This window comes from Chroicocephalus ridibundus, chromosome 7, assembly GCF_963924245.1.
Source record: "Chroicocephalus ridibundus chromosome 7, bChrRid1.1, whole genome shotgun sequence".
NCBI classification, from domain to species: domain Eukaryota; kingdom Metazoa; phylum Chordata; class Aves; order Charadriiformes; family Laridae; genus Chroicocephalus; species Chroicocephalus ridibundus.
The window spans coordinates 25042268-25069956 of record NC_086290.1 but is presented as its reverse complement, the minus strand read 5'-3'; the positions used below and the strand labels follow the sequence as shown (position 1 = coordinate 25069956).

Genomic DNA, 27689 nt, shown 5'->3' with positions numbered 1-27689 from the left:
AGGATTTACATGCATTTCTCTATTAGAAATAGAGACTATTAGAAAAATACTCAGTGACATATTTAGTATGTATATCAGATAACTTGAATAATACTATGATTATTTCCTGATCGTTTCCTGATGTTCAGTTTTTACCAAAAAGTGGTATCCTGTCTAATAATTCTCCCCTCGTGTTTCTGTTAAAAATATCTTAAAATTACAGGAATAGAAAGATGTCTTTAATTCTTTCCTTATTTGACCAAATGGATGTTTCTGTAATTTGTAATAAGCTGTTGTAAAAGGGCTTAAGGCACCTAACTGCATTCGTTTAATTTTTAAAGGTAGCTGGTGGAACTGTTGCACATCAGGTCAGCTTCTCCTTTTTCAATGCATTCAATGCCCTTTTGAATAACATGGATCTTGTTAGGAAGATATACAGTAATATAGCAGGTACAAGAAAAGATGTTGAAGTCACAAAAGGTAAAGTATATTTCCTACATTTTATTAATCTTTTAGTTCTGTCCAGTTTGTAATCTGGTGTTGCATGTGGGTTAAGGCAAGTTAGAAGCTGCAATAGTATGCAAGGTAAGGGCTGCTGTGAAAGTGTTTAAAGAGTGATTTTCATCCTCACAGGTTAGTAACGATTTTCAGGTAGCTCATTAAGGAGAAGAATTGGGATTGTAGCAGGAGCTGTGCTGGCTGTGTTAGTTTGAATGGATAACTGCAAATCAGTGTATTATTGAGGATTTTACCACTCCTTGAAAGGGATGCAAGGGAATGTGATAGAATGGATTAAGTTTGAAAATCCATCATCAATAATGTTTTAGCTCTAGTTACTTTATCCATGATTAAATCTTTTTTAGAAAAATGGTAATAATTTATAACTTCTTAGTGCTTACTTCCCGGAATGGGTTTATATGTAGTTTTTGTCTGTTAGGACATAGCTAATCCCTGTGCATATGAAAGGTTGTCATATTTCAGTTTTGCCGCAGGTGTAAGTGCACTGCTTTTGTAGTCATTTTATGACAGATTTTATCACTGATTTTGTTATGTATATGGACAGGACCAGCCAAGCCTATGTGTGGTAAAAAGCATGCCAAGTTCTTTTTTTTTTTTTTTTTTTTCTTTCTTTGTTTGGCTTACGTTCGTATGCTCGGCATACCTTTCATCCCTAAAGAAGAGCATAACCTCCAAATTGTGCTAACAAATTGCCTAGCAATGTTTTTTGGTGCAGATGCAGAAACGCACCTTGCTTGGATTTGTGTCGTGAAAAAAAGCTACTTTGTTTTCACTGTTCAGAATTGAGTACTGTAGCTGTAGCTTGCCAATTATGTCATGAACATGTCATGTAATTTGGCTAGATGAGTACCTGAGCTTGGGGTCATTCAGAGCTAGCAGAGAAAGAAATCTGGACACGATGGCAATAGATGAGTCAGTTGCCCTGAAAACTGTGCATAATGGACCGTTATTCTGTTGTGTTCTGTTTTGCAGAACTTCAGAAACAAGAATCACAAATTACGGCTGTGCTTTTATTAAGCTTGCCAATATGAGGGGGTTTGTTGACTTTGATGAATTCTTACCGTAACTCAAAGTTGTGGAGTCAGACTTGCTCTGTGTTGAAAAGGCCTGTTTCGTGATAGATGTTCTCCTACAGATATCTTTTCCCTTTGCATTATGGATTTTGCCTCTTGGTGATAGATTTCATTTTTATGATATTAAAGTTGCTTGTGAGCATTTAAATAGGAAATTTGACAAATAACACAATTGTTTTATTTCTCTTTCCCTTTTAAATTCAGAGGAATTTACCCACTCTGCAATTCGATTTGGACAAGTTACACCCCTGGAAATAGATATTCTCTACCAACTTGCAGATTTATACAGTGTCACTGGGTAACATAATGATTAATTGTATAATTTTAAAATCATTAGTTTACTGGTTTTTTTTGTTGTTGTGTGAAAACTACTCATTTTCATCTTAATTTTAAAATGTTGTGTGTTCCATTTTATTTCATTACAGTAATTTTATTCAATGTAAACTGACTGGTGTATGCATGGGTTTTGTAAATGAATGGTGTGTATCAAGCACAATTATTAATTTTCATATTATAGGTATACATATAAAATAGAAAAATACATTACAGTAGTCCCAAATGGCTACAACACACTGGTATTATTAAGTATTGATGATGTTTTGCATGGATCTTTAACGCATGTGAAATCTTAGGTAGGAATACCTAGAAATAATTTAATTTGTGTATTATATCCCTTGTTGCTAGTAATTAAGAACTTGCTTCTGAATAATCCAAGCTCCCTTTATCTCCCCTTGTGAGCTACAAGAAGAGAATGCCCTTCTAACTCCAAGGATTCTTTATTGCAGTGCAGCAGACTACTTAGATGTGCATTCAATTATGACAAGTGGTTTTTTTTTAAACTCAGGATGTGTTCTGTGGGGTGTGGCCAGGAATATTATATATATACACTATACTGGTATACTATATATACACTAATGTATCTGTTTGATGTTTTATCTAACAGTTATTTACTTTTTTCTGCCTTGTGTAAAGGCGCTTAACTTTGGCAGATATTGAGAGAATAGCACCACTGGCTGAAGGTGCATTACCTTACAACTTGGCAGAACTCCAGAGGCAGGTAGGTAACAGTGATCTATACAACAAAATTGTTGAAGTTAACTGAATGTTTACAGGTATTTGCGTATGAAAAATAAGAATAATGCACTTTAAACAGATTCCTAACAAGTGAAACGTGCTGTGTATATTGCTATAAGGACAGAAATGGGGCAGACTACTGAGTATGTGTCTAAACAAAATAGTAGATGTCACATTGAAGGATGGCCTGTTGAGATATGAGCACGTAGAGATACTTGGATTCCTTGCTGTGAATACATTTGTTCACTCCTGAAAAGGCCTTTCACTTCACTAAGTAATCTAACCGTGTAACTATAAAATTATTTTTAGATAGTAAAAAAATATGAGTATTAAATGCAAGTCTTATTAATGTGTTCTTTTTTGAAAAATTAGATTAAATGATGGGCTTAACTTTTTAGCTAAAACGATCATTGAATTTTACTGTACTTGTTGGCTATCTGACCTAGACAATAGAAGGGGGATTCAAATTTATTGGGACTGATGAAAAGGGTAGAATTAGAAGATGTAAAATATTGCAGTAGAATCTTAACCCTCTATTTCACCAGACCTTTACATTCACGTTTGCTAGCTTTGCTTTTATCATAGTTTCCATATTAAACATACGCATGTATAGTACAGCATAAGAGTCCCAGACTGTGCAGTAGGATTTTGAATAGATATTGTTTCTTACTTCGATGGCTCTTTTTACAACTGTAAGAACCAAAGATTTAGGACTTTCCACCACAGTTACTGGGTACCATACTGCACACTTACAAGCGTATAGCTTGCAAGTCTGTGTTAAAAACAAATCTAGATTTTGGGGGGCTTATCTTCACTATATTTTTGGTTCAACCTCTGACAGGTTTTCTTTTGCAGACAGATCTGTCTAATGCTAGTTAAACTGTGGATTAAATGTTATCTTGACCTTCATCTATAGTTGAACCTTAGAGCAGTACTCTGATACTGAAGCTCCATTCTGTTCCATTACAGATATATTCCAGGGAAGCCCTTTTGTAGGTGACTGTTCTCATGAGAGTAGTTCAGGGGGAATTAACTATTAATAATGTAAAGATAATGACACACTCGAGAAAATCCTTGAAACAGCTACACCACAGATTCAGAAAGCAGACTTACAAACATGGTGAATTACATGGTTGCATAATCATAAAATACATAGGCCGGTTGCACTTTGGTGTTTATTATGCAAAACAAAACAAAAATAGGATCTGGTCTTAAAAGTTTCTAATGCACAATCTTTTATTATTACTGTTAGAACTTCATGAGAAATTGTAATTCCACACAGAGCCGTATGTTCTTGAGTAAGCTTTACAAGAAAATAGAATAGCGTTGATCTGAACCAGCACATTTTGCTCCAAGGATGTCTCCACATCCCCTCTCCCTCTTTAATAGACAAAGGGAAGTAGGATATCTAATTCTTAGGATCTTATATGAGCATATCCCTTAGTTCTGACTAGGGGATCTTTGTGTATTCAGTAGATAAATATAGTTTTTCGTCCTGAAGGTTCCCATTTTCTTACAATGTCTGAACAACTCCAATGCTCTCTCTTTCAGTCTGTGTTAAAAGTTCATGGGTCGCCTATCAGGACATCCAAGGGCTCTGATTCTCAATGGGCATAGCCTGGCTTGGACTGGGTTCTGCTCCCAGCTGCCCAACACCTCACTCGGTAGGCAGACGGCTGAGCTTCTTACCAATCAGCTGCTCAACAGCCACATCTTGCAGCTCAGCACTTAGGGCAATCTGATGCTGCTCATGAGTCGTGTTAAAATGCTGCTCCTGAATTGCAGTGATTCAGCGACTGATTCCCAAGGAGCCTGGCCATCTGGGCCCTCGGGGCAGGAGGACATGCAGCTGGCAGCGATACCTATGATGTCAGGCATTCCAAGCTAAACTGTCTCCCGTAAGGTGAAATTCAGATTCTGTACCCTGGTGATGCCAGTGACAGACAGTACTGCTGCAGAGTGGTCTGAGATAAAGCGGCAGCGCCGTGCTAAAATCGCCTGTGCCTTGTTTGCCACGTGACTGTCCTGTATTTGCCAGTGGTTGAGGGGTCCCAGGTTTCTCTCTGAAAATGAAAGCTTGTGTTTGTGAAGCTTTTTATTTCTTAGCTCACTTTTTACGCATACTGCAAAGAGGTTCCTTTCAGCAGTTATATCCACTACAAAATCTAGGATATGTATCAGTGACAGGAAAATCTTGAATTGGTTCAACTGCTACAGTTGAAAAATTGTCCTGTATGGAATATAGCAAGTCTTCCATACGTGAGACTTTGAGTGTATTTTGGTTACTGTTATTACAGGTGGATTTGATCATTCAGTTCTCTTTCAAACAAATCGGTCTGAAATGCAGTGTCTGGTCTGTGCTTAATGTTACCACTCTGTTGTCCTCAGGCAATTAGGTATATCTGAGCCAATGAATTAAGTGTCCAAAACCCACTTAGTGGTAACAGTCTTCCTGTGGATTCCTGAAGACAAGGATGATGGGATGGATCGATACAGAAATATACTCTTTTCACACTCATAGTACATTATATTTTCATCCTATTCTACATTCTGTGTTAAGAGAGGACAGCAGAAAGCAAAATAATTTCATTTTCTTTGTTTTATAAGGAACAGTCTTTTACTAGGCCTTATCCTAAGCGAACCTTACATTACCTTATTTAACTGTGTTGATAAAATGAGAGTTATCCCTTTGTGGAAGAGAGACTATCATTCCAGTGAGGTCCAGCTGTCCCTGGAAAAGGAAAACAAGTCTGTAATCACTTTTATGTGACTTTAAAATTCCCTCTTAAAGGAAAATCTAAATTTTTACATAAACTCACTCTATCTTTGTAGATTTGGTGGAAGTGGAAATTAGCCTGCTTTCAACCATGTTTACTTTATTGTCAATTTTTTCATTGTGTGAGGTTTTCTTAAAGCCTAGCAGCTGAATATCCTATGGGGATGACAGCTACAGTAATTTTCTGTTTATAAATATTCATGATTTGAAAGCCATAGCATTAATTACATTCATTTACATATCCATCTGAACACACAAGTAAACTGCAAACTTTGTGGACACTTATTTAATAATATAAAAGTGCCATTTACTTCACAAAGAACTTGATTTTTAACATCCAGTGATGTATTCATTAAGATTAATGTCTGAATGTAATGATTGGATTTTGATGAGAACTCTGTGAAGCTTAGAAGAGAAAGAATAACCTTAAAACAGCTAAAAGGAAGCAGGTGTGTTGAACTAGGAGAAAATTTTTGTGGAATGAAGAACCAGTCCTGCCTCTAAGCCTTTTTTGGGTATTATTATTGCATGTGTCTTTTATTTACGTAAATCAAAAGAAATATCTCTGTGTTTTAGACATTTTTTTGTGGTTATTTTGTTTTTATTGTGGGATTTTGTTTTTTTTTAGATCAGGAAAATTTAGTGTTTTGAGACTAGTGAAGCCATTCTTCAGATTTAATGCTTCCATTTGCTTGTGGAGGCAATACATTTGACTTATGCTTTTTTTTTTTTTTTTTTATGCTGGTCCACGTCTGCAGATTGTAATTTTGGTGCTAGCCAGAATTTCTCTGTAAATCTATATCGTTGGGGGAAGAAAATGTCTTGTGTAAGGAAATGGTGGCAACTGTATCTTTTTTCTTCTGCGGAAAAACTGTGTAAAAAATAATTCATGGTTTTTTACAGGTAATGATCCCATCTCAATCGCATAGGCTTTTGTCCTGCGTTGTGTACATACAGTGTAACATTATGCAATAAAGGCAGGTTTTTGCCCATCCCGTGTAATACCAGACCAAACAAGAGTAGCTTATGCTGAGGTACATGCTGTCTTTCTGTGCCTATTCCACTTTCCAGAGCTTCGATAAGCTGAACGTAACTTAGTGAAATAGCCTTGGTGAGTTAGCTGTGAAATGTGCGTGGGATAATCTTCATGGGGAATTCGCAATGTGCGTCAGAGCAAAGCCTCCTGTAGCAGTCTGAGGTCTGTACGCGTTCCAGCTGTGCTGTGCGGAGCACATCTGCTAATGGTACAGGGCGCTTTGAAGAAAAACAGGTTTGTGTTTGGGAGATAGGCTTTAGTATCTGCTTTAATATGGAATTTAACAGTTAATATCTTGGCCACTTATATAGCCTAGACAAGTTATAGTGCATCACATAAATTCTTCTCTAATCCACTTATTTGTGTTTGGAAGAAAATTTGGCTCATCTTGCATACTTTATATAGTGCAAGTTTGTGACAATTACATCTTGTTTATCAGTTACCTTGTTTCTAATAACCGTCTAATAATATTAGTGTCTGCAAATATTTTCTGTGCAGGCTTTTATTTATTTAAAGCACTAGTACATTTATAGTAGCGTACGTGATTGAAGTGAGAGGTCATCATAGCTGTAAATTATCAACTACCTGAAAAAGTCTTGCGGAGAACACTTTGGGAAATAACTGACTTTTTGCTTGTTTTGAAGACATGAGATGTCATGTTTATGCTATGTATTAATATATATATATAATCTTAAAGTATACCTCATGCTGATAGATGCTGTCTGTGAGATACTGAATTCCTTTCAAGATACCGAATTTTATGAGCCAAAAGTGGGTTCCGTGCCTTACAAATTCAAAGGCAACAGAATGAAAAGTAGCAAAGTTGATCTGAGTTTCTGTCTGCTTTTTCTTGACCATAGTTGTTTCAGTTATACTAGGAATATGTAAGGAAGAATATTTTCTGAATGGAGTATTTGAAAAATGTGTTTCATTCATTAGGTGTAATGGAAGTTATACAGTAATTTTTTTTCCTTCCACAGCATGAAGCTACCAATTTTTATCAGATTCTTTCTGTAATGTTACAAAAGCCAATTCACCGGCATCTTTGTTTTCCCATGCAGATTTTCAAGCAATTTTTTTTTCTTTTCTTTTCCTCACACAGCAATCTTTTGGAGAGTTAGGCAGGCCTATCTGGCTCCAGGTAGCTGAGTCAGCTTACAGGTTCACTTTGGGCTCAATCGCTGGAGGTGAGTGGTGTTTCTGTTTTCTGTTTTCAAGCTTGGGTTAGTTTAACACTTTCTTGCCAGACTACTTGATCTTGTCTAAGGTGTATTTCTTGGTTATATACACATGAAGAATTGGAGAGTGGAACCGCTTTTCGTTGTGCTGTGCCATGCCCTTTTTTTTTTCTCTATCACTTCTGTTCTAGTATCCCTCCACAGTCCTCTGAAACTCTACTCCAGTAATGAATTTCTTTACTGGTAATTCAGATTGCTTCTTTTCCTAATTGTTTTTTTTTTTGTTCTATGCACCTTGTTTTATGTAATAGTATAATCCATTCTCCTGGAGACGTTTTTTCTAGATTTTCAGCATTGTCCTTTCTTACTTCCAACATATCAGAGATCTTACCAGTTTATATATTCTTTGTGTTTAAATAAATGTTTTAGAAAGTCATCATAAGAGTTATGTACTACACCAACAAGGCTGATGCAGAAATAATACTTCAAATGCTTTCTTACAGCTGTTGGTGCTACTGCGGTGTATCCCATAGACCTGGTGAAAACTCGTATGCAGAATCAACGCACCACTGGTTCAGTCGTAGGAGAGTTGATGTATAAAAACAGCTTTGACTGCTTTAAAAAGGTTTTGCGTTTTGAAGGCTTTTTTGGTCTTTACAGAGGTAGGTGAATAAAATATTTATCTCTCTCTCAAGTTGGGGATTTTCTGCCTTTTTTTTTTTTAATACATCAACAGCTGGTTTCTTATGGGAAAACCAGGAAATTGGTATTTTGCTTCTGTTTCGTAGGGCAGAATATTTATCTTACCTTGAGCACTGTTCATCATAAACAATTGCTGGGAAAAACTGCTCATTCTTTTGTTGTTACTCATTTGCTCCTTGCTGCTTAGGTTGTTTAAAGTGCTAATTTCTGAGTGGTGAGTGTGGTGGGCGTGATTGTTATCTCTCAAACTAAGGATTGTAACTTTTGGCCAGGGGCAGACATCAGGAGCAGATTAGCATACAAGGAATAAAACTCCATTTTATTGCAAATATTTTTTGTTAAGAGATGACAGACAGTCATTTTGAAATGTGCCTGTTAAACTGGATGCCAGATCTTATGCCTCATACTTCTGCAGGTGGTGGGACTTGTTTTATGGTTTTATGCTGCGAACAAGAAGTTGCATCCTGCTGTTGTATTAATGTTGCTCTGTTTTACTTTAAAATATATACAGTGGAACTCATAAAAGTTGTAATTTAAAAAAAGAAAAAAACCTCCTCTAAAATACAGGTTAAGAATCCAAAGCAGCTTTTTATCAGTTTTATCAGTTAGATTGAAAGTTGTCTTGTATCTTGTTTTAGCTTAGGAGAAGATTCTGAAAGGGTTTTTATGACATCAATAAGGTGACTTACATAGAGGGTACATGGCAGCCAGTCCTCTGAAATTGCTATTTAGTTGAATTCTCTATTTTCAACTGTCATTTCACATAACTTCATGAAGTGCACAATTTTCATAAGGATCAGTAAGGTATTTATTAATTGGCACACTTTTTTTCTTTTTTAGTTGGAGCAAAGTCACTCACTTCTGTAATGGTCACAGCCTTTTTTTCCGCTTTGCAATGCGTTCTCTTGATAAAGACATTGGACAGTGTCCTTTTAAGGACAGTATCGGAGAAGTTTTTGCATGTGATAGTCTGTGGATACTGGCTGAAGAGGTTTGTTGTAATCTTAGAGGATTTTGCTGTGCAAGTGAGTAGAGGGAGGAATATGTCAGTGAAAACGTTAATGAAATAGCTGCAATCTTTGTAAATTATGTCTTACTGGTAAATTGGCTTCCTTTTTTGTTGCTAAATCTTTCGCAAAAGCAAATACTCCTTGAGTTAAGTTTATGACCTCTCTTTCTACAGTGCTATTCTACAGTACTCTTTTCTTTCTCTTCCTGACCCTCCCAACCACATGTTTTTGCACAGCAGCTTCTAAAACTGATAATTTGTTATTTTTATTTTTGTTTTCTAACCTTTCTCAAACACTTCGAAATCAAGGCTGATTCCATTGATGGAGTCAGCAATGCTTTACACTTGAGGAAGAATTAATTGTTTGAAAGAACGTCAGCTTGTTAAACTTTTTAATAGTCTTTTTAATAATTGTCTTTTAAGATTGTTTAGCATAAGAAATTAATGTAGTTGTTTTGAAAATGTTAATGGTCAGTACATTAATAGGGTCTTGGACTCTCAGAATTAGATGGTCTGTGGAAGTATATTAAACTAAACAACAGAAGCATTTATGGAGTTGACTGTGGGTGTCTTACTGGGTTTTTATATTCTTGAACTAGATTATCCTAATTATATTGTAATGTAACGGTAGAATGTAATCGTTTACCGCTGTTTAAAAAAAATAGATCTGAATGCATACTGGAGAGTTCACTTTTAAAATAAAAACTTACAATTTTTGGTCAAGAAAATTATGACACTTTTGAGTCCTGCCATCCAGCTTCAGAACTAATGAAGTATCTTCTAAGGTCTCTCACCAGACCATGCAGGTTCCTGGCTTCCCTGGCACACCAAATATGTGTGCCCAACAAGTTCAGCTGCATTAAAGGGAATGGGGGGGGATTGTCTTGTGGTGTTTTGTCTGGTACTTTTGGGTTTTAAAGCCTTGTAGACACTGCAGAGCTGGATTTTCTTTTCATGGTAGATCACAGATTCAGGCTGGGAGAGCAGCATTACTTATTGTCAACCTTTCTTTGTATTTAATAACTACCTTTCCTCAGCATAGTAAGTCTGGAGATCACACAGAAAGTGCTGGGTTGGAAAAAACCACTACACTGCATATATTAACTGCTGCACTTTCTATTTAGGTGTGTTTGCTCTGAGCTTCCTTTTAAGGAAGTAGTATAAAAATTCTGCAGGCTGAGTACTTTTGGTAATTTTGAACATTTTTTTAAATGAACTTTTAGCTATTATTCTTTTCACTTAACAGATAGTGAAAAACTGCATCGATACAGTTTTGTTGCTGTTATCTGATATTTGATATAATTAGCATGGGATTTTTTGTTAGTTAACTGGCAAACACTTTTGACAAACTTATATTCCCTAACCATGGAATAACATTGGGAAGTGAACACTTCAAATAAAAATAAGCCTTTTAAGTTTTATAATCTATATATATGCCAGAATGACTGTGGAGAAAATGGATTTAAAAATAACAGATGCTGTTATAATCTTGTGTGTTAGGAAGTTAAGACTGCCATCTACTGATTTTTTTCTTAAACCTATTAGTTCCTAGGAAAGCATATGTGCTTTCGTCAAATGGCAGTTCGTTTTGATAGCAGCTATTTTCCAGAAGCAAGTGCCTTTTCAAAATCGGTTCTGTCCACTAATACTTTCTTTTGGTGAGATAAAAAATGCTTAATAGTAATAGGGTTTAAAGAAGTTCATTCTACCATGTTGGACTGAAGAAGAGAAAATCCTTTATATCCTTAGTTGACTGGAGCCTTCAGAAAACTCGGGTTAGTGAGTCAAGTAGAAATGAGTTGATAATTTATCATATTCGTGTATATCTCACAATTATTCTTCTACTTTAAAAAGTAATTGCAAGCTTTATGGGGAAAATAATATTAAGGGGCTAAAAAAGTCAAATGAACTCTTAGGTAGTAGATATATCCAAGGTGTATGTTCAGTCCTTACCCTTTTTTTCCTTCTGTACAGCAACAGCATCAGGCTTGACTTGGTTGTGGAAGGCAGATCTGGTCACCCTTTTCATTACCATTTTCAACAGAACTCTTAATATAAAACTGTATTGGTATGAATAAGCAGTGCTCTAGCAGCATGACTAACATAAATGCCATCCAGCTCAAAGGATATCCCATGTGCAGCAAGGCATTTCTGTAGAGCTCTTATAAAATACTAGTTTCTGTATTAGGAAGATAATGTTGCCTTATGATGTCTTTGTTTCTATAGGCTTGTTACCACAGCTGATAGGTGTTGCTCCAGAAAAGGCTATTAAGCTGACTGTACGTATCTTTTTTTTTTTTTTTCCCTGGCATCCTTTTGTTTGTTAACATACACAGGATTTATTTCCTAAAATGTGTGAAAGATGACCACTTACAAGCACTCTTATACGTATGGTTACAGATGTACTTGATATATGTTAGTAAGGAGGAAAAATACCTTAAAATTGTGTGTAATGTATTGTATCTTTATTAGGTTAATGACTTTGTCAGAGACAAATTTACTAAGAAAGATGGTTCCATTCCACTCCCCGCAGAGGTCCTTGCTGGAGGCTGTGTAAGTATCAGTCCTGTATTCCCAGGAAAAATTGATTCTCAGTCACATCTAGCATGGTTGGAATGACAGTTAATGGGTGTGCTTTGTTGATTTGAAGAGAACTGTTCTTTTTTTCACCCAGTCACAGGAACGAAAAAAAAAAAGTACTCTTTCTGTTTGGAAAGCTTTGCATGTTTCTGAGTTGAGTTCCCTTGGAATGACATGCTTGAACAACTTCTTTTGGCCCAGTTTCTAACTTTCAGTTTCAGCGGTGGTTTTATTCACAAAGGGCTAAAGAGAGGGTGCTTCTTCTCCCTTTCCATACTTTGGCTCGGCTTGGCGTTCATGGTTAGTTTGGAAAGATACAGGTTGCCCTTGCGAATGGATTATAGAGATCATGTTTGAGTTTCCTTTGGTGGGGGAGCGTAGCTAGAATAGTTTAAAAAATCTATTTTGTGCTGAAGATTTAAAGAAAGTAAAAAGATACATTCTTCAACTTGCTGTATGTGATAGTTTTCTGTTTGTGAAGATGTGGAAAAACTGAGCTGTGTAGTCTTACCTTTCGGATAACAGGTATGAGTGAATTTTATGTTTAAATGACTTTGTATAAAATGTAGCTACATTTTTCCTGATGCTAACTACATCCATCAGCTAAATGCGGTTCAAAACCAAACTGTGTTTTCATTGAGATTGAGGGCTGTAATTCAGTGGATTTATCAGCAATCAGTTAGAGGTTTGAATTGATATTGATGATAGATTTTTTTTTTTATTTTTTTTTTTGGTTTTTCACATTGGCTAATTTCATTTGTGGGATTCCCCAACAGTTGTTAACCCTATAAAGTGTTTAAGGCTTGAGTTAGGTTTCTTTTGTAGTGGAGAACACTAATAACTTCCAGTCGAGTAGGCTGACAGGCTGGTATAAAACCTCCTCAGCTTACAACAAAACCTGGGGCAGAAGGGTTGTTGACCTCTACAAACTTTTAATTCAAAGAAGCAGCCCTGAAGGGAGGCTGCGTATAGTTCTGCCTGATTGAATTTGGCAGCCTGGTACATGCTTGAGTCTTCACCTGTCAGCGTACAAAGTTTATTTTCTGAGAAATGTGAGAAAGCAGCTGTGATGTATAGCTAGCAAAAGACTAACCTTTTTTTCTGGAAAGCTCAATAACACAGGAGGCACATACAGGTCATTTATAACAGAAGTGAATGTAATTCACTGGTGTTTTTCTCTGTGCTGTGATTGAATTTGTAATTAAAATCAAACGTCTGATAATCAGTTTTATTTTTCACACTCTTTTGTACTAAAATGTATAATACTAAATTCAATCTACAATAGAGGCTTTCCCACTTCCTGGTAGGTACTCCTTTTTCAAAATAACTTCATTGTCTTTCTGTAGTGAACATGCAAAAATTGGGGAGATACCTGAGTTTCAGATCAGCTTTCAGAAATTCGGATGTTTCTGTGAAGCTGAGCAGATTTATAATCTGTCCAAACACAACCCTTTCTTCTAGCTAACTGTTTTACCTGATATTCTCATATCCTTTTCCAAGATACTATTTATCTGGGAGAATTTTAAACAAAGTTGGCCTTTGTAGAAGAGGAGTTGGCCACAGCTTAGCAACCTCACGGATGTTAATTTTTTTGCAGCCTCCTCTGGACCATCTGATATTTTACCAGTTGATGGCTTTTCTGTCCGTACTGCTGCTTAGTTCCGTTTTAGCAATTTCACTTCTTCCTAACTACCAGAATCTTTATTTGGAAGCCTATAAACTTTATTCTAAAAGTCTGAAAGTATCAGTTGACTAAAGCAATAGCAAGTTGATATGTAAGTCTTTGCCTTTCTCATCCTTAGTCCTTTTCATCCTCATTGTGACAGCAGTTTTCTGTGTTGACTTGCTTGGAAATAGTGTTGATCTTCACACTTCAGGTGTTCATTGTATGCTGGTTTTCTGCAAAATATTATGAGACGTAACCAACAGTTACAGCCGAGTAAGTGCCACAAGTAAGCTTAGTCCATTTCTATATGGGTGGGCACCAAGACTTTCTGTTAAGGTGATGCTACCCTTCTTCTTTGTTTTTCCTTTATTCTATTTCCTTTATTTCTGTTCTATTTCCTTTATTGCCCCATCCCTGGAGGGGTTCAAGGCCAGGCTGGATGGGGCTTTGAGCAGCCTGGTCTGGTGGGAGGCGTCCCTGCCCAGGGCAGGGGCTTGGAACTAGATGATCTTTAAGGTTCCTTCCAACTCTAACCATTCTGTGATTCTATTCTTTCACTCTCTGTTAGTACAAAATGATAGGTGACTGCGGGACTGTTTAGGTTTTATATATGCCAGAATTATTTTCAGCATCTGGCTTTGGGTAACTTGTTTTTTTGTGGCTTTTCTTTATTGTTCAACACAAATATTTTGCTAATAGGATGCTATAAATATAGGCTAAATTCAAAACATGCTTTTCACCTTGTGATAACATGAGAAGAAACAGCATTATGCCTGTCTGTAGTTCTCAGAGATGTACTTACTACTATCTCTGACCATCACTTGCCTGTGTTTAATGTTAAGCTTTGTTCTGATTAACAGGAATAACGCACTTTTTCATAATTTCTGGTATGGAACTGGTAGTGGATAAGCAAGCCATATTTTCAGCCATTTTATAGAGTTTCCAGCAGAGGCCTTCCTGACCTTTGAAGGCCCACCCTCTTGCGAGCCGTACAAAAGCACATTGTGCATGCCACAGTCCTCAGCCGGGAACAAAACAAATTCTTGTGAGGAAGCGGAGGCAGCTTGGGAAAGGCTTCAGCAGACCCAGCAAATTCCCCTCTCTGGATGGCAGTGCCATATCAAAGCCTACGTATGGTGTTACAGTCTTGTAAGACCCACACAGAAGGACAGGTGAAACCTTTGACATTAAGAGAGTAGTGATTCAAGAGAGCCCGCGTGGGCTGTTCCGTATCCCCAGCTCTGGAGCGTCTGCAAGAAGCACTATACCGTCCAGCAAAGGGGCTGCCCACAGACATGTGCCTCCTCCAGAAACAGTAACTCCGAGAGACTGGATCTCTTTGGCCAAAATCTTATTTCTTGGGCTCCAATTATTCTCAGCTCTTGTAAGGTTACGGAATAAACTCCCCTTCCCAGTCAGAGGAAATGTCTTCATTCTCACAGCCGTTAACAAAGGCATCCGCCCAGGCAGTGGCCCGTTTCTGTGGTCAGCTTGCCTGGCTGTTGTCTTTCCTTCCTTACTGCAGGGCAGGGACCTCCCGCAGGCAGCCCCTGCCCTGTGCTCCTTGAAACCTACCTGCTAGCCGCTGGGCAATGTAAATGTCATTGGGAAGTGTAGGGTCTGCTCTGTCAGAGCCCAAATACTCCCAGCTGCTCCCAAGCTGTAGCCGTATTTGAAGTCTGCAGAACAGCTACGGGGGGCAGCTCAGTTACAGCGGTCAGGTCATACCTGTCAGTGAAAGGGCTCTGGTCCCTGATGGGTGAAACTGATACCCCATCTTCCTACCTTCCCCAGAGGATGCTGGTTCCTTAATCATCAACAGCACCATCCGCACTTAAGCATGTTCAGAGCAAACAATTTCTTTCCCTACTGTTACTGTAATTAATTGAATTACATTTCATTGTAATTCAGTGATTAGCCCGCGTTCCAGCCTTTGGAGTTTTCAGCCACCGTTAGCTTTGAGTTGCAGGGGCACCAAGTGAGGCTTCGGCAATGCTTTCCTGCGTCCCGAGAGCAGCTGGGGAATCGGAGAGCGCGTACCTGGTATGGACAGTGCTTCTCAAAGGAGCTTACAGGCATGACGCATGTGAGCACACGGAGAAGGGCAAGGTGCCGCAGGGCAACTGCTCGCCCTCAGTTGGGAAGCGGTGTTGAAGTAGACATTTAATGCTTGTAAATGGTTCATAAGTACTGTTACCGTAGACAAAGGTGCTGTGATTTGAAGCTGTAATTCCTGTGAGTCACACAGGAAAAAAAATGGATTCTTCCCATGAATGCAGTGGGCACGGTGCTTAGCAATTTGAATGGATGAATCCTCTTTCATCAGAAAAGAGGTTTCCAATTCATGCCGCAGGGAGGAAGAGGATGTGGGGTGCCAGACAGAAAGGATCTAAGAAAACCCTTCTTGGAGGTGTAGGCAATGCATCTGTTGATGATTAGGGGTGGGGGGTGTGTGTGTGTGCACATACATACACATAGAAGTGCAAATTTACCACTGATTTAAAAGCTCTTCTATATTTAAACATTAAATATAGCATTTAGTCTAAATATTTTGTTATATTTGTAAAAATAATTTTCATATGTATTTATACATACACATAAACATGTATACAGGCTTATCAGGCAAACAGGAATGTGTCAAATATTTTTGAAAAAAATTAAAATGTTACTGTTTTATTTAACAAACACAAAATTTTAGAATTACAGCTGTCAGTACTTTTCCTTCAAAATCTTGAAGGTACTCCATTTAATATACTTTAAACAGAGAAAGTTAGAAGCAGAATTAAACTTTACTTGCTCTATCTTGATCTCGACTGCGGATATTTAAAGTTCGGGAGAAATTTATTCCTTAGTAAAAGAGGCAGTAAGCTTACCGTAGGTGCATGAACAATGAGAAAGAAGTGCAAGTTCTTTTGATGTTTTTTAAACTGGACCGTTTTAAGTAACGTCTTATTTTAGCTGCTTGTATGGGACATAGTTGTGGTCCAGGATGTGGTGGTTTCAGAAAGGAAGGAAGGAAGGAAGGGCTTGAAATAGGCCTCTCCCCCTTTGTAGCATATGCCTCTTGGGTGGAATTGGAAAGGGCAAGAGGTCTCATGTTGCAGGGTCATTTGTGTATTTCCTTCAGCCTTTGGCATGTCATGGGGCGTTTGCTGTGGGATCTCAAACTACATTTTTTCTCTCATAACCTTTGCTGTCAGATTTAGTTCCTTTATTTGCTCCTTGTAGAGTTATTTTACATGACATTAAGGTTAAGTAGAAGCTTTTATTACTGGTATTTTGGGTGCGTATGAATAACCTCCATTCAGAAACAAATTTGTCAACCTTTTTTTTTAAGTGTCTGTTGTAATTTATGTGTGAAGGGAGGTTTTTATGGGGGGGGGGGGGATCTAGATTTAGTGCACCTTCTCCAAAAGAAATCCAAGGACTGCAATGTGGTACCTCTGTGTATATATACACGTGCATGTGTATTTAACATACATAGCTGACAACTGAAGTAAGGTTTTTTTTGAAAAAGAATGATGATGATTGCCAATGACTTGCACAGAAGCATGGAGATTTGTATTGCAGCCCTGCGCACCGCCAGCTCGTTTTTATTTGGAGATCCTTTGTGTCATTCTCCTCCGCACCCTCTTCTGGGGACTGCTCTTCCTCTGCTCTCCGGGCAGCACTCCTCTGCCTCACACCGTCTTCCTTACATAGATGGGCAACCATTAACTTGAAAAAAAAAACAAACCAAAAAGTAAAAAACAACCTTTCGCATTCATTTTCCAAAAAATACACAACAAAAAAGTGGGTTTTCTTGTGTTACACATTCTTTATTAAAATCAGTCCTTGTCTTATCCCAACTTGTGATGTGTCAAAGACCTGACGCATTGGTGCAACTCCAGTGAATCCAGTGCTCCTCTTCGCATGAATCAAACCACTGCTGTGCTGAAGAGTTTGCTGAGTTCCAAGTAGAAGGGTATGAAAAGTCAAGGCTTGGATAGAAGTACGTATTGCTAATAGGGAGTATTTAACTGGGTATCTTCACAGCTACAGCGCTTTTTGGGAAAGCTGCCTGTTGGGAAGTTTGTCAGCATTGTGAATACTCAATGTTCAAAGTGTTAATGTAATGAAGGAGTTTTTTGAATGGTTTTCTAGTGATAATGTAACCATATGTTAGGGTTCTCCTTATGTTTTATTTTGCTCAATGACCCAATCATCAACTTGTACTTTAGTATTAATATTGTCATAATATATAATGCTGTATTAACCATATATAACTCATAACATTGTGTATCTATAACTAGTATTGCTACTAAATTATTGAAATGTGTTGTGTGCAGAGTCTTCATTTTTCATTTCTGTATCAGAAGAGGGCTGTTGCTGCTTCTGACAGAAAGGTAGGCAGTTGTGCACCTAGGAGAGGAGAATGTTAATTGCAGGAAGATTGAATTCAGGGTAGGAAATAGAAATGTTGACGAATTGGCCTATTTGTGTTTCTGTGGTGGGTGTTAGGCAAATAGGAAGAGTTATTTCGTCTGCTCTGCAGGATGTGCTAATTTATAATATTAAAAATAAAAAATGGAATTTCACATACATATGTAAACAAAGAATGCATATTTAATAGGTGGGTAGCAGGTAATTGTCTAGAAAGAGTGAATTTCTAGCTTAGTGTCTAAATTTAAAGTTATTTGATTTTTTCCTGTGTGTGTGGTGCATTGTAGTGTGTAGTAAGAGCATTCTGCTTAATGTTTTATCTACCAAAATTATTTTTAAAATGGATATCTGGAAATGGTAAACCAATTTGAAATTGGTTTTCTGTTTAATGCAATACAAACAAACAAACAAAAAAAGATTCTGGTTTAATAGAACTTGCCAGATGAGAATTTTCTGAGTTTTGTTTAGATTGGCTCTTCGCCTGGCAGGACAGGCCGTTTCGTGGTGCACACAGAGGTGTGTATGAGCTGTGAGACGAGAAGTAAAGGCAGTCTAAAGAATGGCTTTGGACACGAGTGGTGTCCGGTCACTGAGTGAACATAACGCAGCAAGTCCAAGGAACGGGCGATGGGATCCGTTTGGCTGCTCTGGGAGTTCCAGTGATCTTTCTGGTGGTTGCAATAAATGTCCACAAAAATGTAGGCTTTGATTTTCTTTCAGAGGGGTGAAGAAGTAAGGGAATAAAACAAAGATTAACAACCTAGACCAATTCTTTGAGTGGAAACTCTTAAAGACAGTAACTACTACAGCAAAGGTAATTAATGAAAAACAGGGGTTAATCTCCCACTGTTTGGGCCAAGGTCCTTTTGTAAAGCCGTAACAATGATGATTTTAAATGTCAGTATTGAGTGAAGTGATAGACGGGGCTCGCAGCAGAAGGATGGGAGTGTGCTCGGCAAAGGTTCAGTGACATATCGGATGCTCTGTCAGTGAAGATTTTGGTGCTTCACGCGCCCCGTCCCTCAGATACTACCCACGTGCGTGTATACCCACTGCATTCGCAGTGAGAGCTGCTCAGATTTTCAACGCTCTTTTGTCTCAAGTCTAGAACAAGTCAAGTTACCAAGTTCTAAGGCACACTTCAGGGCTAAGCTCAGGTTTATTCTGCCTGCTGCTGGAGAGAGGAAGATGGTGCTAAAGGCAGGATTAGCGTTCGTTAGTTCTGAATCAATTAGCAGAGAACACCATGCCTGCTGTCCGGGAGGTGCTGTAGCAGACTATTGATTTTTCCTTCATAGACACACTCCCCCAACATGCCAAAGACAATTTATTTCCTGGGCAATTTAGAAGTGGAAAAAAGTTTTAATTGCAGATGTTCAGCATCTTTTTCCTTTGCTAAAATTTGATGGGTTGGAGGAATAGATGAGCATTAAGAGGAGCTTTTAAATTGTGTAAGAAATGCTTTGTATAGTTGGCTGTATTCAAGTGGTTGTATGCCATAAATTTTAAGGAAGTGGTTCTAATTTTTAAATGAAAAAAGGTGGCTTAGGAAGAGGGGGGAAAAAGAAAGTTTAGTAAACTTCAGCTGTTTTGGGATGAACCACACACTTCTCCAGAAGTGAATGGTCGTACCTACAGCAAACCAGGGAGAAATCTAAACATGTCATTTGAAACAGGTTTACAGGCTTCTGAAACTGAACTGTCAGGTTGAGTCTCTCTCAAATCTGAAACATAGTTCTTTGGAAGTCTTTGGTTCAAGCGCAGAACCTGGAGCAGCTCTGCAACACTATTGCTAGGAAGTTTGCAAGACAGTCCGTCAGCGCTGCTAAAAGAATTATTTCCTGTGTGTAAAATCTGTCATGCCCGCCTCAGAGAAAGTTACGTCTTCCATTTCTGTCTAGGATCATATTTTGAAATGTTTCTTTTCCTATTTAAATTTTGTATTTTGTTTCCACTTAGGGCAATTAAACGCTGCTAAACAAAACTCCAAACACCTTTTCTAACAAAATTATACCATTAAACGCAGATTTACCTTTTAAACAGCATCACCACTAAATGCAAATAATGCATCTACACAGCGGTGATGGATTATTGTTGAATAAAGATAAGATCTCCTTTATATGTGTTTGATGCTCCGGTAGCACAAGTCTAATGATTATTTTAGTTTGGTATTTTGTGCAATATCTGATAGACTTTTAAACACAGCCATGGCTTCTAGAAAGTGACGTCAAGGAGAAAAGCAAAGACAAACTGAATTAATACACCTCTGTGGACTATAAAAATATAAATGTAAAAACTTATTTTGTACAAATGCATTACTTCTGATTTGGAGCTTTTAACTTCCAGACAGGTGCTTTATGAAATCTCTCTCATATATTTTCACATGAGAATATCAGCCCAGTGTGGTGAGAAGCGAAGGTACTCAGCACCTTGCAAAACTCAACCGGTCGCCACATGCTCTAGTGACGCAATTTACTTTCTTTTTCTCTGGGTTTGCAGGCAGGAGCTTCCCAGGTCATCTTCACTAATCCACTGGAGATTGTAAAGATTCGGCTGCAGGTAGCAGGAGAAATTACTACAGGACCCAGAGTCAGTGCCCTCTCTGTTATAAAAGATTTAGGCCTCCTTGGTCTTTATAAGGTATGTATTTCTGCCTTGAGTGGCTTCATCGTTCTGTGTTTTATGCTAAACTTTTACCTTGTTGAAAAAAAACTTGTTAAAAGCAAAGAAACCTTTTGAACTTAAAACCAATCTCTTCCTGCAGGGCAGCCTCGCAGTGGAAAACTGAAGAAAACCCACTTCTATATTAATGGCAGTGGGATACAAAAAAATACTCACCCATTCTACCCTTCGGGCTTTTACGCCAAGCTACAGGGAGTCCTGTATTACAGACCTGCTGGCTTCTGGCACTGATCATTTCATTTGGTGGGGTTTTGTGAAAAGTTTCTTTAGCTTTCCCTGGGTGTTTTTCTTACGTTTATCTCCGTTATCTTTATTGTTAGCTTTGCAGCAGGGTATTCTCTTTGTCTTAATAATTTGATGGCAGCGAAACTGTAGTGGAGTTTAGTAGGATTCAGATTTTTAAGAAGTTAAGTGGTGGGATTTGTCAATAACGAATTCCACTAGAAAAAAAAGCCCATACTATACTGTACGTCAGCAGAATGCCAGTCAACAGATTCCTTCCCTGCAGGTACACTTACTACCGTCATTACGGATCAGGTGTAATGGAGCAGAAGCTATTAGTTTTCTTAAACAAGGAAGAGTATTTCTTCCTGTATCTTCCGCCAGCGCAAGGGGTAATGCGTAAATTCAGCAGTTGTATTAGCTGTGCACTCACAAAACATTGTTTTACATGATTTGTCCGTAGACCTGCAATAATACTATAAAAATGTGCAAATTTACTTTTAGAGCTGAAGCTTCTGTTCTGAGTCGGTAGGTGAGATTCATGACTGTTACATTTCCTAAAGATCACAGGTGTTTTGGTACACGGGACAAAATTACCATTTCTGTTTGCAGGAACTAAACAACTGAGCTTACTAAAAATTCTGCTGTTGTTTAGAATTGCATTATCATTTGTGAGTAACTGTAAGAACTCATTTTAGAGCATAAAGTATCCGCATGAAAATTGTTGAAGGGACGAGTTTCTCTTGATCAGGTCTTTTGCTTAAGCCACGTAGGGTTTGTAATGCGGGCTGGCCGTTAAGATGTGACTGGCCTCAGGTGGGTCCATCGTGTGGAGGCTGCGGCTTTGGCGTGTACTGGTTGGGTATTTTGGCCAGGAGTGGCGTTTTTGTAACGGGCATGCTTTCAGGGTATGCAAATGAGATTTTTGGACAGATAAGTGCCTATTTGAGCTTTGTACAGAAGGAGTTATTTTAGTTGGTAATAAACTGATGACTGGAGTTATTGAAAGAGTATTATGTATGTTTTATTACGAGCATTTCACTGTTTTCACAGCATGCGAAGTTCTGTTAAGGAACGCTTTAATGCCAGGTTGTGGCCAGGAGCTGCTGCTTGCAGTATTACCGTAGGCCGCTGGTTTTGTCTCCCGGTATCTTCCCTTGACTAAAAGACTCCCATTTTTGCAGCGGTTTTCCACGTTTTGCTAGCCGTCCCCTGCAGCTTCTTCACTCAGCCAGGTGACGATCAGTGATCACGTTGAGGTCTCACAGTCCTCACTGGTACTATAGGAGTGCTTTTGTGTTTGGTAGCAATAATGGCATGCAAGGACTGGTCTTGCTGCTTCCGTGGTTGTGGGTTGTTGTCAGCAAGACATAAGGACAGACCTTTGTCCCTTTCTTCATCACGTTTGGAGACATCAGATGTAAAAGGTATTTATCCTAGGTACTCACGTCAGGGCTGGTGTCACGTATTGCTTACGAAATGAGACGTGAACCTGGAATCTTCCTCATTCTAGAAACTGACGTCAGGTGTGCTATATTCTTTTTTTCAAGTTCAACTCTACGTCTTCTGTTTCCTGAGACATTTTATTTTCTGTGCAATGTACCTGGTAGATCAAAACTGTTGGTACTTCCTGGACTCAGGCTGCTTGCTGGGTATCAATTTTAACCGTATTTACAAAATTTATTTGTATTATGTCTCTTTTCTGTGTGACAGGGTGCCAAAGCGTGTTTCCTCAGAGACATTCCCTTTTCTGCAATCTACTTTCCTGTTTATGCTCACAGTAAACTGATGCTTGCTGATGAAAACGGCCATGTGGGAGGGCTTAATCTCCTTGCAGCTGGAGCCATCGCAGGTAATTTTGCAGAATGTTTTCTAGAAGTAATTTTTTTTTTTCTTTTAGTGAGTGATATTTAATATTCACTCAGTAGCCCCATATAAAGGAAGGGTACTGTACCATTGTATCTGATTTAATCTAAATTTGATCACTGTTATCCTTAGTGGGAGGCGATGTAATTTTGATGAGAGCTAATTACATTTGCATAATGTGGATAAACAGCGTAATGCAGCTCAGCAACTTGTAGTCAAATTTGATCTGTCTGTCTCAATGGGGTTGTACTTGTTACTGTGCTCTCAGCGTTGAAGGCTAATTTGAATCTTTGATGAACATAAAATGAGATATCATAAGAGCTAAGAAGAAAATGACCTATCTAGTTTTGGATTCCTGAATAACTGAGAGGAAACTTTGTTCAAATGTAATTGCTAAAAACATGGGATTAGTTTGTAAAGAAGCTGAAGTTAAAGTATCATACGCTGAAATTTAAAATGTTTTAAGGCTGCTCAAAAATGTTGCATGTAAAGAGAATACCCAGCTGTGATAAAAAGTTGCTTTTACTTAATAGCAAGCAGTATAAAAATACCAGCTGTAGGAACCGTAGTGGTGGATATCTAAAAACGCGGAGAGAGATGGCCAGATTCTGCACTGCCGAGGATTAGATCACTGGGCTGAAAACCAGTTATCTGCAGCCTCTCGGTCATGAACGATTCAGTGTTGGGATCTGTGCAGTTCAGAAACATCACTGGGCTGAACAGACCTTTCATTGCCTGTAACGGTGGTGGGGATTCACTCCATATACATCGGTCATGAGCCATCTGTGTGTAAAGAGCAGTTTCCCGTATCGGACTTGGTACAGCGCTTGGCTGCACTTGCTCGCTGCCAGTTGGTGTGTTCCTCCTGCCAGAGGGAAGGGAGAGACCAGCTGGGACACCAGTAACGCATTTGGAGCCCTGTTTATTCCCAAGTAACGCAGAGCTGCCAGAAATGGAAAATTATTTAGCTCACTGTACTTGCAGAGGCACATATAAATGCTATTATTTAACGCGTGTCTCATATAAAGACTCGCTGTTTTTGTTTTTAGATTGCAAACTTCGCAGCTTCTCTTGGTTTGTTTGGTTAGTGTTTCTGGGTTGCTCATCCTGAGTCGTGAACCCTGTTAAAAACGCGTGTAAACCTTGTAGGCTTGGTTTGATAGCACGTACGGGAATCTCCCTTTCTGAATTGCAAATTTCAAATTCCCGATTGCTCGATCTATTCCCATTAGGCATGTGCAGCAGGGGAGAACACAGTCTGAACGTATCTGCCTGTAAAGGAAAATCTGCATATGGTTGCGATTAGTGTATGCTTGTAGGCTTAACGACAGTGCTTCTGTTTGCCTTTAAAACCTCCTGAATTGATCAGTGACACTTCAGAGTTTATGGTCACCTGTGCAAATCAATGACTTGTTAAACTTTTAATTTAATATTAACCCATCTTAAAAAGTTCAACAGAAGTCAAAAATCAATTTCAAAATTCTGAGTCAGAAGACGGTTCCTCTTTTTTAAGAGGTTGAGGTTTTTACAGTATTCAGAAGTATTCAGAAATCTCTCAGATAACACAGTTCTATACTGTGGAGTACATTTCTGAAAACTTTCTCCTTTCCTTTGACTAGAAAGCTGAGAGTGGTGCCTTGGAAGTGGAGATTTGTTCTTCCATCACTGTTGGCTAATATCACGCTGTTGGTACTAAGCAGACTTGTAAAACACCTTCATTGGCCTCAGTCTTTTTATGGCTTGCCTATTGAAGTAAGCAGCATCTATTCTCCTACGGGACAGTCCAAACGGCAGTACAGACGTGTTTCTGTAGAATAGGTGTTTTAAGTAGCCGTTTTCTTACTAATGCTTTTAGCAAATGGATGTGTAGGATTCAAGTTCCCAAATCAATCCTCTGTGTAATTTGCAAGATGTGTCATGGAGTACCAGCAAATACAGTAATGATGTTGCACAATTAATTTTTGTCATGGATATCTCTTACGTATAGCATATTTGTGAATTTAAAAATGCCTCTTTTGTCTATTTGAAACTACTGTTAGTGACAGGCCACTAGAAGATGTTGAGAGAATTGCTGTTTATAGCTTATTATTATTTTCTTTACTATGTTATAGCCTTGAAATTCAGACAAAACTCAAAACAATTACACCAAGCACAAGTTTCCATTAGCCTCAAGTGTAAGAACTTGCAGTTAGTAATATCTAATTCTTGGGAAAAAAAATATTGAAGTTTGCAGTTTTATTTTTCAGTGAGAAGTGTTTCATCTGTTAGAAGATTCTTTGTGCAAATTAAACGTGGTTTTCTTGTAAAAGGTGTGCCTGCTGCTTCTTTGGTAACCCCTGCTGATGTCATCAAGACAAGACTGCAAGTGGCAGCTCGCGCCGGCCAGACAACATACAGCGGAGTTATCGACTGCTTTGGGAAGATCCTGAGGGAAGAAGGTCCTTCGGCTTTTTGGAAGGGAGCTGGAGGTGAGAAACACGCTCTGAATATTAAGGCTGATGCCGAATTTGCAAACTAGCGCTTGCTTTGTTAAGGACTGAAATCAGAGCAGTATTTACAAGGTCTGATTCTGAAAAACATAACATCTTGTTAAAAATGTTTAGCTTCTCTCCTGAACGATTCTTTTCTCTGCTTGACACTCTGATTTGTAATATTTAACAGCTCGCGTGTTCAGATCTTCACCCCAGTTTGGTGTTACTTTGGTCACTTACGAACTTCTGCAGAGATGGTTTTATGTCGATTTTGGAGGCCTGTAAGTCAAATACTTGCTTTTCAGCTTGCACAAAAAAACCCTGCCAACTTAAAAAAAAAAAAAAAAAATCTTATTTTTTTCATGCATGGGAGGGACCACTTAAACTTGGTAACTTTGAGCACCTGTACTTAAAATTGCAGTATGCAAAAAATCACCCCGTCCTTATATAATTGAGAAGCTTGCATGCTACTTCTAAACAGATGAGGAGGATAAAGAGACACTTTATATTTATTTTATATATTACACAAAACTTATATTTCCACTGTAGCAAGACATTTTACCCATTTTCCCCCATGGCACCGGAAGCTAAAAGAATTTACAAAGCTGTCAGTAAAAACTTAACTTCCATACTCAGACAAAAGCTTAAAGTACTTAGTCTAGATTTCATAAAGTTATTCAGGCTTAAGAAAACACTTTAAATAAAGGAAAGGCTTTTTTTCTTTCTTCAAACAGCAAACCTTCTGGATCAGAACCTACCCCAAAAACTCGAATTTCAGATCTTCCTCCTGTTAACCCTGAGCACATAGGTGGATACAGACTCGCTACAGCTACGTTTGCTGGTATAGAAAATAAATTTGGTTTATATCTTCCAAAGTTTCGATCTCCTGTCGTCACTTCAGCTCAACCAAAAAGCAGCAGCTGAAGCCTGAAAAGATGTTTCAACCGAACAAAGTGATGCAGTGGAAAAAGTTCACCAGAGTAGTACTGTATTTTTTCCAGTCAGCTGCATGTTGTTTTAGCTGAACTGAGCTTGCAAATCTAATTACTCCTTTCTGATATTAATATATACCTGCATTTATTTGTTTATTTGCACACAAGGAACTGACTGAAGCTGTGGTTCTATGCCTTGTTTGAACCAGTGGCATGAATCTGTAGCCTAGACTTTGCCTTGCACAGCTTGCGTTTAATGTTACTGTACATATTGTACATCTTTGTACAGAGACATCATGGCATCTATACACATACATTTATATAATGGGTAGTGCAGTTCAAAAGAGTTTGAAATGTACAGAACGTTTTGAAGGCATTTTGTTAACAATCGTGACAATAAAATATTTAAAAACACTTGTCAGTTCACTGCTTTGTGGTTATAGAAAAGTTGTCTGGTATGATTTTTTTTTCTCTCCACAGATTACTGATCACAGATTAAAATTTAAATATTAGATGCACCCAAGTAATGAATGTACAGTACAGGAGATAGCCTCTGCAGGAACGCGTTCCACTGCTAATTACAGCACAGGTATTAAAATGCAATGTGCTGGCTTCTAAGTGTAAGAGAGCACAGTAATTAGATGAGTACGTGCAATATTTTGTTTTGCAGCACTAGTTGGTAACAAATAATTCCCTCAAAATACATGGCAGTACTAAATCTGTGATAGCTCTTACCTCTATGGTAGTATATTTAAAGCACAATGAGATATCTGCCAGTTATTACAAGATGCAAGGATTTTTACAGGATTTTTTTTTTCCAGAATAGAAAATTTTTTATATTAAAAGTTGAAGGCATTCTCTTTATTTCTAGATTGTTTTAACATTGAAATATTAGGCTATTCGGGGGGGGGGAGGGGCAGGAAGAGACTTACTTTTATATTCTTTTTATATGCAAACCTGATTGTTTAGATTTCCAGTTTGAGTGGGATGCTAAGTAAAAGGAGAGGAGAAAGGAAAAGCTTGAACTATTTCTGGCTTAATGTCTGCCAAAAGTTTATCTGCTGTAATTTTTAAATGCAAAAGCATCAGAGGAAACAAGAGGCATCTAGACTTCTACAGTCCTAGAGGAAAAGTAGATACGCTACCCATACAGCCAGAGAAGAGCTGGGTGGGTTTCCAGCCTTGCTTACTGAAGTACGACAACCTCCAAGTCTTTAGTTTTACATGTTTCTTTCAGGGTTAAACATCCTGGAGTGCAGCATATCCCAGTGGTGTAAATTGATCTGAGGTTCTACTGTTTTCTTGCTCAGGTGACAGCAGGCCAATACAAAGAGTTTTGGTCAGCTTAGGAAGAAATGGCTTCTTAAAAACTGAACACTACAAACACAGACAAGCCCTCCTTCACTTCTCGCCTCTAGGCAATATATATAACCCCATTAAAAGGCTTCCTGTCTTTATTAGTTTTTTTTTTCTATTTAAACAACTACCTGCTCTGTGCAGTT

At 38.2% G+C, this 27689-nt stretch overlaps 1 protein-coding gene across 2 annotated transcripts in view; it reads left to right on the top strand.

The window, feature by feature from the left end:
- SLC25A12 (solute carrier family 25 member 12) overlaps positions 1-26601 on the top strand; it is a 50759-nt gene extending 24158 nt beyond the window's left edge. For both annotated transcript variants that reach the window (XM_063342027.1, XM_063342026.1), the window contains exons 7-18: positions 321-459; positions 1776-1869; positions 2544-2628; positions 7560-7644; positions 8139-8297; positions 11573-11625; positions 11819-11899; positions 20514-20654; positions 22632-22770; positions 25094-25252; positions 25446-25536; positions 25990-26601. In XM_063342027.1, the coding sequence (XP_063198097.1) occupies positions 321-459; positions 1776-1869; positions 2544-2628; positions 7560-7644; positions 8139-8297; positions 11573-11625; positions 11819-11899; positions 20514-20654; positions 22632-22770; positions 25094-25252; positions 25446-25536; positions 25990-26179 (1416 nt within the window). In that variant the 3' untranslated portion in view covers positions 26180-26601. The remainder of the gene's footprint in view (positions 1-320; positions 460-1775; positions 1870-2543; positions 2629-7559; positions 7645-8138; positions 8298-11572; positions 11626-11818; positions 11900-20513; positions 20655-22631; positions 22771-25093; positions 25253-25445; positions 25537-25989) is intronic.
- The last annotated feature ends 1088 nt before the right edge of the window (positions 26602-27689 follow it).